The following is a 14955-nucleotide window of genomic DNA, read 5'->3' as shown; positions in this document are numbered from 1 at the left end:
TATATATATATATATATATATATATATACAGTGCTCACATATAAAGTTCCGAACTACCTAAAAATCTCTACAGTTCGAAATATAGAATACAGAATTGAAATTTGTAGGAATACAATGGGATTATAAAATCTGATTCAACTTCGAAAATCATCCATCTTAATATCCCCGGAAATCTTAAATAATGATATGTGGGATCGAGTAGAGATTTGTTTAAAAGAGCTTTCTAGATGAGAATAACACGAGTTGATTGACATCTTTTTTTCGCAGAGTTACAATCATTTAAATATTATTATTGAGATTTTGCGAAAACTGATGAGGACATAAGGAAAATAAGGCTTCGTGTAGAGACGCGTATTCTTGAGTGTATGGAAGAATATGGCGTAGAATTGAGTATATATGCGTATACGTTGGTACGTGCGCGCACGCGTGTGTGTGTGTTGTGTGTTCACGTACATTTTAATTTTTGTGTAAACCTCAAATTAAAAATATGAATAGAGTTTGCAATTCGTCAACTTGTAGTTTAATGATTGCAAGTTATTTTTCAAATGTAATTTTTAAAATATAAATATACGTTGAAATATATACTCAGCCAAATGTCTGCAATGTTCTAGCAGACTGTCAGCAGATTCGAGCAAAAAATGACGGCAGTCTATCATCAACTGCGTCCGCATTGTGTTCTGTTGACATCGTCTGTCGATGTGAAGGCAAATTGTTGGCAGAAACTGAGCAGATCTTGTCAACATTATGTGACACTTGCGGATTCTACGTTTTTTTCTAGCAGTCTATCAATAGTATTGTGTACTTCTAATTCTGTTGTCATTTTGGCACAGTGTAGCAGACATTTAAAAAATCTACTTTCTACAGATTTGGCTATCTGGATAAATATGCGTGTTTTGCATATTCAATTTTTTGTTATTTAATTTTTTGTTAAATATGTTTAATTTCTAGTTATAGTAGTATAACGTATGTCTTTTTTGTCAAATTTCAATAATCTATTGTTCCGTACACTCCTCTCCTCTCTCAGGAACACGTGTGCCCATATGAAGATTTATCTTTCTTACATCCTCGCTGTGAACCCTCGCTATCATAAAAACTCAATATCATAACTCTGTGAATATAGAATATAGTATAGAAATATTAGTCATCCTGCGTAATTCTCGTCTCGGAAAGCTTTTTCAAATGAGAATTTCTCATTTGAAACTCGACTTCACATGCCATTTAAAATCAGGGTTGCCATAGATCTGGAAACCCGGAAAAACCGGGAAAAATCAGAGAAATTGAAATTGGTCATGGAAATCGAGAAAAGTCAGGGGAAAATATAATATAAAAAAGTCTGGAATTTCGAAATTTGCTGAACACAATTTCCTGAAACTGCTCTTATTTCAAATAATTGTTATAATTTTTTAAATATTATATCTGACGTTTATAGTCAAATACGTTCAAAACTTATGCACTTTAAACACAATTTTAATAAAATAATTAAACTTTACTTTTTTATTCAATATTTTTATTTGATCCTTCTTTTTCGTCATAATTGTCAATTTAATTTGTGATATTCTGTTAGAATTGTTTCAAGACTAAAAATAAATTCGGCGCACAAAGTGAAGAATTGGATATTTGTATATAAATTCATATAAAATTATTTCAACATTAAAAATCCAGCTTGACTGTTTATGGCCTTTATTTCCAATTCATTGTATAGTCACATTACGATCACATTATAAGATACTTTATATTAATCATTTTTTTTTTAAGCATATTTTTAAAGATTTCAAGGTCGTCAAATTATCAATATTTTTTTTTTAAATAGGACTACTTATGTTTATCATTATAATGTATAACTGCTATTGAAACGAATCTAACTTATATACAATAATCTTGAATTCATGTGATCTTGAATACGAAAAATTCAGAAATTTTGGGAAATGAATACAAATAATGAAATAAGTAGAAAGATTAGTAAAGGAATTCCTTTATTATAAAAAATGTACATAATTATTTCCATTAATCTCAAAACATTGTTCGATTATGAAAAGAACATCGCACATTTAAAGTGTTACACCATAAGCTTATCGGATTTTTTCTTTCGTCATGTGTTGTAGATTTTGTCGAAAAAAGTTTTTTTTTAAACAATTTAGGGGATTAATATCAGGAGAATGTGACGGTCAAAGAGTCATACTTTCTTCTCAGATCCATTTGTTTGGATATAAAATATTTAATATATTATATTAGAAGAACAAACGTAACACGGTACACTGTCTTATTGAAATCACATAACGAGATATGTAGATGAATCTCTTTTATTGTAATAATGATAATTTATGAGGCTCTATGAAAGAGAAGTTTTTTCGATGAAAATCTACAACATGTTACGAAATGAAGAATCTGATAAACTTTTATTGTTGTGACATTCCAAATGCTGCGCAAATGTGTAACGCTTTTTCATAATCGGATTAACAAATGTTTAGAAATCAATGGAAATAATTTTGAACACCTGTTACAATAAATTTTCCTTTACTAATCTTTCTATTGTACTTATTTTATTATTTTTCAAAATTTCTGAATATTTCGTATTCAAAGTCACCTGAAGGTCACTGTAAGTCATTAAATTCGTCTCGATCTCAGCTATTACGCTTTAGTTATAGAAATATATAGTTCAATTTAAAAAAATATTGAAATCTCTAAAAATATGATCTTGACAAAAAATTATTCCCACTTTAAATTGTCCCTTCGAATTAAATGATATATAGTTTTAATCAGTATTTCCTAGACGTCATGTGGATGATACAAATTATAATTTGTAATATTCTTATATGCGTAAAAGTTGCAATTGAATATTCTTTTTACACTTGGGAATAAGATGATACAGTAAATACAAAACACATTTTTTCCTGCTTGAAACCGTCATTAAAATGATTTTATGAATTAAAATTTTGAATGCTTTATATAATTCAAAATATTTTAAGTTAATGAAATGCTATTTAAACGAATAAAAATCCAACTTATTTCCTAAATTATTTTTTTTTCATATTTCGTCAATTTATATTTTATCATATTTTTATGTATATCATATTCTTATAGCTTAAATCCTTGATTATGAACTATAAATAAGTAAAATATGCAAGTTTATATTGTATTACATTTATTTAATTGTTTGTGATTTTTTCCCATAGGAGGTGGCATCTTACCCGTAGGGGAAAAATGCCACTTTTGCAGGATATGACATATCAATTTTTTTTTAATAATACGGAACATCAAAAATTTAATTCATTGATGTATGACTAAAGAAAGGTTGCTAGAATATATAAATAATATTTTTTCGTTCATTAATTTAATAACATTAAGAAGTTATTCAAGAATAAAAGCTTAAATGTGACGTCTTTCCCTCAATGATCTTATATGATTTTTTTATGTAATATGATTTTTTTATGTAATATGATTCTTCTAGTTATTAGTCTGTATACAAAAATATTAAGGTAGAAGAATCGAAAAATTAAGCTTACTTATTTAGATGTTTAACATTTTAATATATGAACATATATATGTCAGAAAGTTTAAAATACTTTCGTATCTCTCTTTCTCCCCTCCCTTTCTTCCTCCCACCTCCCTCCCCCCCTCTTCATCTGTTCTCTTAATTTTTTTATTCTTCTATCTCAATAATATTTTTATATGCAGCATAACTGAAGGAATCAATATTACATAAAAAATCATATAATTCTATTTGAAAAAATGAAGTTGATTTTTTCCTAATGCCTCCACAATAAAATAATTGTTTTATATGATGTTCCCCTTTTTGCTAAATATATATTGATATAAACTATTTTTTTTATATAGGTGTCTTCAAATTTCGTCAATAGACAGATTTTTTATAACATTTTAAGAGGTTACACCTCAGCAGCTGAAAAATGTGTTTGGAATTTTTTTTTTTTTTTTGAAAAATGAAGGAATGGTCAAGAATGTTTATTGGGGTTATATTATAAGCATTTTCAAGTGTATGAAAAATTTTTTTTTACATTTCTTATTTACAAAATGATGGCATTATAGCCGTAATATATCAAAGCCGTAATATATCTTTTTTAGCCGAATCTCTCCGCGGTATTGTTCAAATTTTCTACACAGTTTGTCCTAGAACAAAATACCAAAAATTTTCATCATCTACTAAAAACTAAAGAAGTAGAGAACTAAAGAAGTAGAGAACTAAAGAAGAGTTTTAAAAAATATTGATTTTTGATAAAATAGTGAACATTTGAAAAAAAATTGTTTTTTTCGTATTTTGTATAAAAAAATGTTAATTACAAAAAAAATTTTCAATATATTGCAAAAATCTTATGTACTTTTTTAGATTATATCTAAGAGAATATTCACTCCAAATTTCAAATAACTCAAATGAAAAATATAAAAGTTGTATACAACGCCAACTTTGAAAAACATTTTGAGAAAAATACGTTTAAAGTTTCGGTTAATATTTTTTTATTCGTAAAGCAATAAAATCTCAATTTTATCTTCATCAACTATTCTTGAGTCATAAATGTCCTTCCAATAGTTTGTTTGCCTCATTCACTTCTTGTGGTTTATTGCTTTCTGAGCCTCTTTAGCGGCGGCCATTAAGGAGCGATCAGCCGCTTTGATTCGGCGCGCGTCCGCCTTCGCACAGAAAACAATTGGGAGCCACAGTAAGGTTCAGAACTTGCTATTAAACTCGTCAATTCATCATTAAAATTACATATGGCGATATTTATGACAATATTTATGATTGTTTTATCGTAAGAAAATGTTTTTGGCGCTATTGTCCATATGCTTGCATTAAATTTTTTATTGTTGTTCTGTATGAAGCCTCCTAAACAGTAAGTCGATAGTTCGTCTTTACTAAGGTCCTCATAAATTGGCTTAGTAAAAATTTCTTCTTTAAATGATGGTTTATGCTTGTACCTAGCAAATTCATTCAAAGCTTTGGCCTTTTGTTTTTTCGTGCTTTTTATATTCTTTATTTCTTTTTTCACTAAATATCGATTCATTGGTCGTCTATTATCGATTCTATTTTTTGCCAGAACATTTGTATTTTTGTTCCTAGAACTTTTTTTTGTATCATAATATTCGCCATGATGAAAGATGTAAAGGAGCTGTGCTGTGATTTTCAGCAATACACTGATGACGTCATGCAACATCCAAAAGCGCTATCTAAGCTCTATACCTCTAAAATACAGGTAATGCTAACTATAATCACCTATTGACAACTATTTTTTGTCGGTAAGTGATGTACAGAATTTAGTGGCTATACAGAATTTAGTGGCTATATTAGAGCAAGTCGGAGCAACTTAAAATCGTCCGGCGGCGCAGTGACACGCTTCACTAAATCAGCTCTTGTGATATAAAATCGAAATTGTTTATTAGACTTACATTTTTGAAACTATAAATTATCTATTTAAGCAAAAAAAAGTTCGATTTTTTCAAACTTCCAAGATGGTATAATCCCTTAAGATGAAAAGTCCCATGAAAATATCGAGGCTCTGATAGTTTTTATAAATGGGAAGAGTTTTAATGAAGACATTGTGATGATTCTTAGAATTAATCTAATGTAATAAAGAAAAAATTCAATAAAGAGTCAACGCAGTTAACGATATATAAAACTTATTATATTTATTGTAAAAAAAAATTAATGTGCACACGTTTCGGCTGACATTTTCAAGCCTCCTTAAGCAAAAGCTAAATTAATAATGAACTGTTTTTAACTCATAATACAAATAACGCAAATGTTAAAATACGAAATTCCTAATTAAATATATGTGTCACGCATTAAAAACGCACAGATGACGATTATATTGCAAAAATCTGTGCGTTTTTAATGCGTCTTAATTATGTCTTATTAAAAATTACATGTTTTAATATTTACATTATTTATATTATGAATTAGTTAATTTAGCTTATATTGTATTGACGAAGACTGAAAATGTCAGTCGAAACGTTTGCACATTAGTTTCTTCACAATAAATTTTTACATACTTTTAACTGCATTGGTTACTCTTTATTGGCTTCTTTCTTTGTTATATTAGAGTTTAAAAATTACGAATGACGGGACTCGAATTTTTCACGCTCAAGAACAGAAAAATAGTATGAAAATGTTGAATTTTGTTATTCAGCATCAAAAATTTAAGGAAACACTTTCATACTGACCATTTTGCTATCTTTGAACACGCGAAATTCTAGCTCGTAATTCTTAAACGCTTTCCATTTATATAAAAAAAATCAGAGCCATAGTTTGTATTAGACTTTCCGTTACAAAGAATCTGTCTATAAAATACTTATCATCTATTTTGGGACACCTTGTGCATGTGTGTGTGCGCACGCGTGCGCATGCGTATGCGATAAATAATAATTGAACCAACTTTTTATTATGGGAGATAAATTATTGATTGCAATTGGAAAGAGCATAAGAATTCTGAATTAAAGTAAAAAATCGAGATATAAGATGTTTTAAAAAAGTTTTAAGAACGTCTTTAAAGTGTTTACAATGAACAATAGCAGTAGAGGCTGTAGTCGTCGGGCCGAAAAATCAGCTTACTCTCGATGTGTTTACATCTCTACTGCTACTATTCATTATAGACGACGCATAAGACGTCTTATGTCTCGATTTTGAATTTTGTGTCTAGATTTTTACGCTCTTTCTAATTGCAGTCAATTTATCTTTCATAGTAAAAAGTTGATTCAGCTATTAATATTCACCTTGTACATATATTTTGTATGTTGCAGAAAACCCCGAATTAGTAAAGCCAGTAATTACTACAGTAGATGGAAAGAAATTGACAACAGAATTTGTTCTACTTGAGATTGCAGCCATTGAAAGGAAAATTAGTACTGAGATAGAGTCTGAAAGGTGTATACCAATAATTAATAAGGTATATAAAAATATCAATATTTGATTTAATTATAATCTGTATATTTATATAATATTGAAATATGGAAATATGAAAGGTAAGTGATGAAAATTTTAACTATATAATTTGTATACATATACGCGTGTGCGTACGTACATGCACATAAGTATCACTACGTATGATGTGTTCCTATAATATAGTTAGTGTCCCTATAATATAGAGAATTAGTCATAAATCATAAAATGATTGCGTATGAATCTGGTGCATATATTGTATATATGTAAATCTAATATGAATATGTACGTGATACGGAATATTACACTTTGATTGATACTGCTATTTTGAGGGAATTTAGGATTGATTGATGAAAACAATCACAGTGAGTGGCCAGATATTATATTATAGGAACACTAGATATCGCCGAATGGTCAGGATATGGGATTATCTCGGAATGACGTTTTCGAAAAAAAATTTTTATACAAATGTAAGACATCAAGTACCCATTATGTAGTTAGTTTGTTATTAGTTAGCGATGTACACCTCAAATAGTTCATGGCCAAATGGAACTTAATTATACTGTTTTAAAAAAATGTTACTGTCGTCTACACTTTTCTACATGAATTTATAATAAAAATAGAATTCCTACTTAAAAAACTCAAATAATCTCATCATTTTCAAGATCATTTAAAGTCAAATCAATATTATTATATGATGGATAACTTGATACCCTATAACTTTTATATAAAAATTTTGACCGAAAACATCATTTTTCCGAGATAATTCGATGTCCCATTCTTTTTATGACACTCTATATAGATATAAGGTAAAAAAAGGGGTATTATGAGCATCTCAAGAAAACATTTTGATATATCTGGCACATTGAAGAATAAAAAAATCTTATGCGCACTATTTGATAGATTCGTTGATGTTTTATATATTTTAGTATTGAAATTGATTATTTTAATGTAAATGTTGAAATGGTGATAGATGCTTTTATTACCGGCTCAGTGCTCATATCCTTTGGATAGACGAATATGAGCATCCTTAGGGGTAATACGAGCACAGGAAATTTTTTATAAGAAATTATGCAAAGATGAAAGATTGAAATATACAGGGTGTTTGGAAATTAGTGATAAGTTTTCACACATGTGATAGAATGGATTAAATTGAGAAGAAAAGTCCTCTACTATTTTACAATTGTCGCATGGTTAACGAGTTATTAACGTAAGAAAATAATCAAATTCGCCCACCGCAAATGCAAGCGCACGGGGCGAATCTATCTTGTTCAAGCTTAGAGGCTCGCGGCGGCGGTGTGAGCGGCGCTTGCCCCACTCCTCACACGTCATGCGACCGGTTAGCCATACTTTTGGCAATAATAGGGCGGGCAGACACGCGTATTCGACTATCTTTAAACATTAATTATTGTGCAATTACAAAATGGTAGAAGACTTTTCGACTCAGTTTAGTTCTCTTTATCTGTTTAGGACGGGTGGAACTGAAATTTGGTACCATCTTATATACGAAACATTTTATTAGAACAAATGCCAATCAAATGTTTGATTAATATAACCAAAAATAATGTTACATTTATAAATACTTAGTAAGTATGACCAAACGATAATAGTTTAATAATACTTTAATAATACTTATTAAATATAATATTTGTAAAAGTAACATTATTTTTGTTATATTAACTAAATATTTGATTAGTTTATTTCACCATGTATTTAATAACTATTACCAGACTCTGAGGGGATCAACTACTACTAAAAAAATATACAGTGATTGATAATTATGATAATACAAGACACTATGGCTATTATTATTATTGTATTGTTAATATTTTCCTATGTATTGTCATCTATTGCGCGCAATATTGCCAAGTATTGTTAATGTATTGTTATGTACTACTATGTACTACTATGTATTGCTAGCAATATTGTTAGCGTATTGCTATTACTGTTACTGCTAGCATTGCCTGTTTTATTGCTGTATTATCGCAATATATTTATAAAGAAATGTACACTGATTGTGCCATAGTGGTTGATCCCTCGCCAGACTTTTTTTCAGTGTTCTATAAGGAATAATGAAGATGCTAATAAACGACCATGCATAACTATCTGAAAAATGTCTAATAAATCAATAACGATCTCGAGATTTTATGAAGTTAGACTGGCTCAATACTATTTACTTTATAAATATTAACATGCAAAACAAAATATAGATTGGAGATCTTATGAAGTAAAGCAAAAAAAAACATAAGAAATAAAAAATAATGTACTTGCTTATTTAATATGATAAATATCATCCGAAGTATTATATATACATAAATTTAGATCAAACTTTACAGTATATTGGAATGTTGCAAAGACAGATGCATCTTTTTTGAACAACAGTTTTTACAATACCAGTACCAACTATTACAGATATATAAAGGATGCTCATATTATCTGCAGTGCTCACAATACTCGATACTATCCTACATATATGTGTATAGGATGTATCACATCATCTTGACCATAATTTTTTCTCGGAAATAGGTAGTAATCGAAAGTTGAAGAAAATGTTTATTACCAAAACTTACCCAAGTTATCTAATGGAGACATTTTGGAAACTATCGCAAATAGAGTAAATCTAGATCGAATTAAAAATTTTTAATAGAATCATAATTTAGATAGAGGAAAGAAACAAATCGTAGGAAAACAAACAACTTTTTGCTTAAACTTTTTTGATTTTTATCGTTTTTGGACATCAATCTTTTTATTTATGAGAAAAGAAATGTTACAGACTATGAATTATCTATTTATTTAGACAAAAGTTATTGAGAGTTTAGATTAAAACTTTTAAGACCAAATCCTATATGATGAGAAGTTAAATGAATATTAGGAATAAAGAGTGAAAATTGGGGAAAACTATAGCGAAATTTATAATTAAAACAGATAAATAAGATTTATCATTGAGTAGATCTATTGAAAAAATAAATATCTTTAAATAAAAAGATTTTTAATCACTTTTATCGTTAACAAAAAATATCTACATTTCTTATTCTTATATATTAGTTATATATTATAATAATTATATATAATAGATGATTTTTTATAAATATCATCGAATTCATCTCTTAGATTTTAGAATATGGTCTTAAACTTTAATTTTAACTTCTAATAATTTTTGATGTCCGAACAAATGAATGACTCATAATATTTTCTTATTTTTCTCTTATATAAATTGTAAGTGATGTAAAAAAATTTAAGCAAAAGTTGTTTATTTTTAATATCTATCCAATGATACACTTTACTTTTTTAATGATCTTATTAAAAATTTTAAGTTTGATTTATTGTTAGATTTATTTGTAATAGTTTCTGGAAAACTGAATGTCAATGTTAGAATTTAGGCTTTAATAATAAAATTCTTTGCCCTATCTTTCGATCATTATTCATTAAAAAAAAGATGATCTGATACACTCATTGAAATATAATACTACTGAAACGCGCGCAGCTTTATTCCGTCTTTGTTAAAAGTGATCCGAGAAAGAGCGTTTCAAGTGGTATCTTTGTTCTTTTCTAAACTATATTGCGCGTGTGCAATAGATAGTAGTGAGTTGTACAGTTTCATAAAAGTTAAAGTTTAGTAATCATAATAAACATAGACATAGTAAAAACCGAGCGTGTTATCTATTTTGATGAGAACATCAATTAGAAGAAGATAGAAAGCAGGAGCCATGTAGTTCTCTCTCTATGCAAGCGCAATGAGATATAGTCACGTGACATATATAATATATAATGTTAAGTTCAGTTAGTCTTGTTAAATAAAACATCCTTCATAGTGCAAATGCAACATTTTTTAACCCTTTTAAAATACTCATTCTTTATTCAGCCACGTTCTATCACTCAATTTCTCTACTTTTTCTCACACTTTTTCCCCTTATTTCTTTCTTCTTAGAAAGAGAAAACTACACATCTATTGTCCGTCTCTTTTTACTTTATCTTCATGTTTCAAATCTTACGCTAAGTCTTAATAGGGTAATTGTCCCTATTAGTGTAGCCTTTAAGCCAATTTGCTTATTATTGAATTAATTATTGAATATTGTATCTTTAATTTTATTTGTTTGAAATCAATATCAATTTTTCAATTTTTTTAAATATTTTTTTAATCTAAAAAAATTAATATTTTATAAGTTTTTGATAAGAATAAAAAACATGTTTTTGGACATGTTTTGTTTTATTAGTGAGTCCTACAAGCGGCAATGGCTAGCTATTAATGCGCCCTCAATTTGTGTGTCTATTCGTATTTGACTCATTTTAACATATATGCGTAGTTACTAAATATAATTTTAAAATTTTGGAAAGAAATCGGTTTTTTTTAATTTTTCCATGGATTTTCTTGATTCTTTTCCTAAGGATAGAAAAATTCATTGGAAAAATTTATGTGTTCGTAAGATCTGCCATATTTGTTTCTTTCCGAAGAGAAAATAATTTTAGTGTTTTTTCTTGACAATTTGAAGAAAGTGGCTTTTTCAAAACTATATATATTACTAAAACAGATAATAAATATAAATTAATTGTTTAAGTTAACCTTCATCGGTTTTTTAGTACTCATTAAGTATATACAGACCGAGCGGCGATTGTCGGATTTGTTATCTGATAAGATAGGCTGAAAATGTATAAATCGATGACTTGATATTTGTAAAACATAAAACCACTGTTCCTTATCGTGGCTGAAAGTACAAAAAAAAGGTCAACTTACGGTATATTTTCTTTGTAAGTACTTAATAAGATCAATGATTTTTGTACAGAACGAAAGAGAACGATCTTATGAAACAAACCTCGTCTGCTCATTTTCAGCCTGTCGCAATCCCTCGGCAGATCACTATATAAGAAAACGTTTTCAATAATTACTCTTAAGATGTCAGAATTTTTTTTTCATTCGAAAGATAACTATTCATCATCGAAGTGCACAGATCTGTCAATCTTGAAGACGCGAATTTTACATAGCGCGACTGAAAGCAGGATGCTAAATTTTGTCCTTTTTTGGGCCAAAAGCGACACATAAATACAAATAAGACAAGTAACGAACTCTCGAGAATGTCAAAATATAAAAATAAATAAAGAGCTAACGAGAATTATATGCGCGGTTATTAATGTAAGAATAAAAATCGTTTATTATAAAAAAAAATTCTATTGACAGACAGGCAAGTCCAATGGACAATGGACGGGCAAACCAATAGCAACGAATAACAGATGAAAATCTGTGCAGATATCAAAAACATTACCACTATTTTTTATAAAGAAAATATTAATGCACTCACCCATGTAACATAAAAAATAATTGAAATAAATTTGTAGAATAAGGATATTGAGTCGTCATTCTTCCATCTCGCCATGAAAGAGTGAGAAAAACAATAAATGTTTAGATATATTAATGGTTGATGATTGATGCGTAATTAATTATATATTTTTTTATTTTAAATATGAAGCGTCACTACGGTCTGAAGACATTGAACTTATATATATTCATATAAATAAATATTATATATATTCATATAAATAAATATTATATATATTCATATAAATAAATTAATTTCAGAAATGATAATTGCGTGCCGATATGGTTATCGAACTTTCAACGCAATCAATCTGAAATATCTTAGCAATATTCCTCACAATAACCGGTATGTATAGAGAGTTACGTATTGTAGGCGAGCGTGTATAAACAATATAATAAACAAATTCTGACATTAATTCAATTTTAAATTCAAAATTTTAAATGTACAACAGACCGTAGTGGCGCTTCGTATAAAATAATGTATTTAACATAAATGATTGATCTTGTTTCCAATCTTATTGTATATATATTTTTGATAATAAACGATTTTTATTCTTGCACTAACAATCGCGTATATAACTATCATTAGCCCTTTATTTGTTTTTATATTTTGACATAAATTCATCATTGGAAACTGTGGGATCTTCTAAAAGCAGAAAATAACAATTATTTAGTCACCAGTGCTTGGGAAAAGTTATGAAAATGGAGATTTATTACTGATTATTGCAATGGCATGAACGTTTTTAAAGTTTGTACTCTTTAAAAATTCGATTGCACATTTATATAGAAAGGTGAGTAGTGAATGTAGAGACAGCGTATATCACTAGCAGCGATAAGGATCCCATGGTTTGTCATTCCCAATGATTCCTTCTCTATTCTGCGTGTGTGGGTAGAGAGAGATGCATGTGCGTATTCTTACGCGCACTCTCTTTAATTAGTTTCTTTTTGAATTTTTTACAAATCAAATGTATTTAAGAGAGGAGATTTTGACCAGAGAAGATTCTTTGAGCATGAATTACGGAAAAAGTTTAAATATAATTCACTTATAATTTCGCACTTAATACATATGTTGAACTTGTTATGCTTCAAATTTTATAGAGAAATATTGATCTTGCGAGGAAATACATAAAACATGATGGTACGTGATGCACCAGTAAATGGTGTACACGATTCCGCCATTTTAGTTATCCTAAAACAAAAAATTCAAAGTTTCATAAATTATAGGATGCATGCTGTTTCACGCATGATATGAATCATTTATCTTTATTTCATATTTGATGAACAACAAGGATAAATGATGCGCATCATGCATGAAACGGAATACACGCGTACTCTCTATCGTCTGACATAAGGGCATCGACTATAGTGTGATTGATATGGAATATCTCACACTTGAAATTTTTCCAAGTATGGAATTCTATATTTGAATATCCGAAGAATATAGAAATTATTTTTTGATGAAATAATAAAATATCTGGAAAACGATATTTTGTTACAGAATATGTAATGTAATTCCTAGAATCTGAATGACGAAAATAATTTAATAAATAATTGAGAAACAATTTTTTATTAAGTAATATAATTGTATTGTATATACGCACACGAGACCAGATTTCTACCACGTCCATGTCATGTCCTGGATTAGGCTAAGAGTAGGGAATTATACTACATTCTATAACAAAGTATCGTTTTGTACACGTGTACATATCTTGGACATTATATATGATAGTATGTGTAATTATATGTGGGATATAATTATATAGGACACCATATATATATACATAATCATATAAGGAACATAAAATGTTCCGAGACGTCAAAATATCTGGAAAATTATAAGTTTTATAAAAAAAAAAATGTTTTGGATAAAAGTTGTAGAGTTTAAAAGGCCTAGCAGCTGACTTCATCAATTTGATTTTGGGTGGCGTCGCCAAGGTAGTGACAAGTCAACTCGGATTTTAAATGAGATTCCTCACTTTTTTTTCCATTTTCTTTTAATCTTTGTTGAGATCTTTTCAAAACACTCATTTTATGAAACACTCCATTTTAGATCAATCGTTTAGAAGTTATTCTAAAAGTTATATTTTATTCTAGTAATTATATAGTTATTCTAGAAGTTATACTTCCGACCGTAAAATATTTTAGAAGTTTGTGGTCAGATTTCAGCGACTATATAGGTGAATCGTAAAAAACAAAAACTGTTCATTTTTTTGCGCTAAAACTCATGTTTTCTTTAATAGATCATAAGCTATAACATATGTGAAAACTATTTGATTTTATCGGAATCTAATTTCATATAGGATTAGTGCGGAGTTCTTTCTCTTATTAAACTTTCTTATAACTTCAACCAGTTGCGAGATATTTGCTCGGACATTTATGGACGGACACCCTGTGTATAAAATATATCAGACTAAATATATGCATATAATTGAAATGTTGCAAAAATGAAAGTAATATTTAAACGTAATCATGTCGTGTATGCGCATCTCGCCCTCGGATCCGATTAGAGACTTTTTTGTTGCTTCTGTTATTGAAGATTTCAGTTCGTCCGAGCCCGTTGTTTCAATTTAAAAAAAAATGGAGAAAAGATATATACATCTCAGACCAGGGGCGTCGACTTAGCAAAATCCTAAGTCGACGCCCCTGGTCTGAGATGTATATATCTTTTCTCCATTTTTTTTTAAATTGAAACAACGGGCTCGGACGAACTGAAATCTTCAATAACAGAAGCAACAAAAAAGTCTCTAATCGGATCCGA

The 14955-nt window shown here is 28.8% G+C and overlaps 1 protein-coding gene across 1 annotated transcript in view; it reads left to right on the top strand.

The window, feature by feature from the left end:
- Window positions 1-14955, top strand: part of LOC108693265 — a 60904-nt gene that overhangs the window by 10172 nt on the left and 35777 nt on the right. The window contains exon 7 of the mRNA XM_018202137.1: window positions 6748-6893. Within this exon, the coding sequence (XP_018057626.1) occupies window positions 6748-6893 (146 nt within the window). The remainder of the gene's footprint in view (window positions 1-6747; window positions 6894-14955) is intronic.

The sequence above is a fragment of the Atta colombica genome, unplaced genomic scaffold (genome assembly GCF_001594045.1).
Source record: "Atta colombica isolate Treedump-2 unplaced genomic scaffold, Acol1.0 scaffold109, whole genome shotgun sequence".
Classification (NCBI taxonomy): domain Eukaryota; kingdom Metazoa; phylum Arthropoda; class Insecta; order Hymenoptera; family Formicidae; genus Atta; species Atta colombica.
Note: the sequence above shows the minus strand (reverse complement) of the source record. Positions and strands in the feature narration are given on the sequence as shown.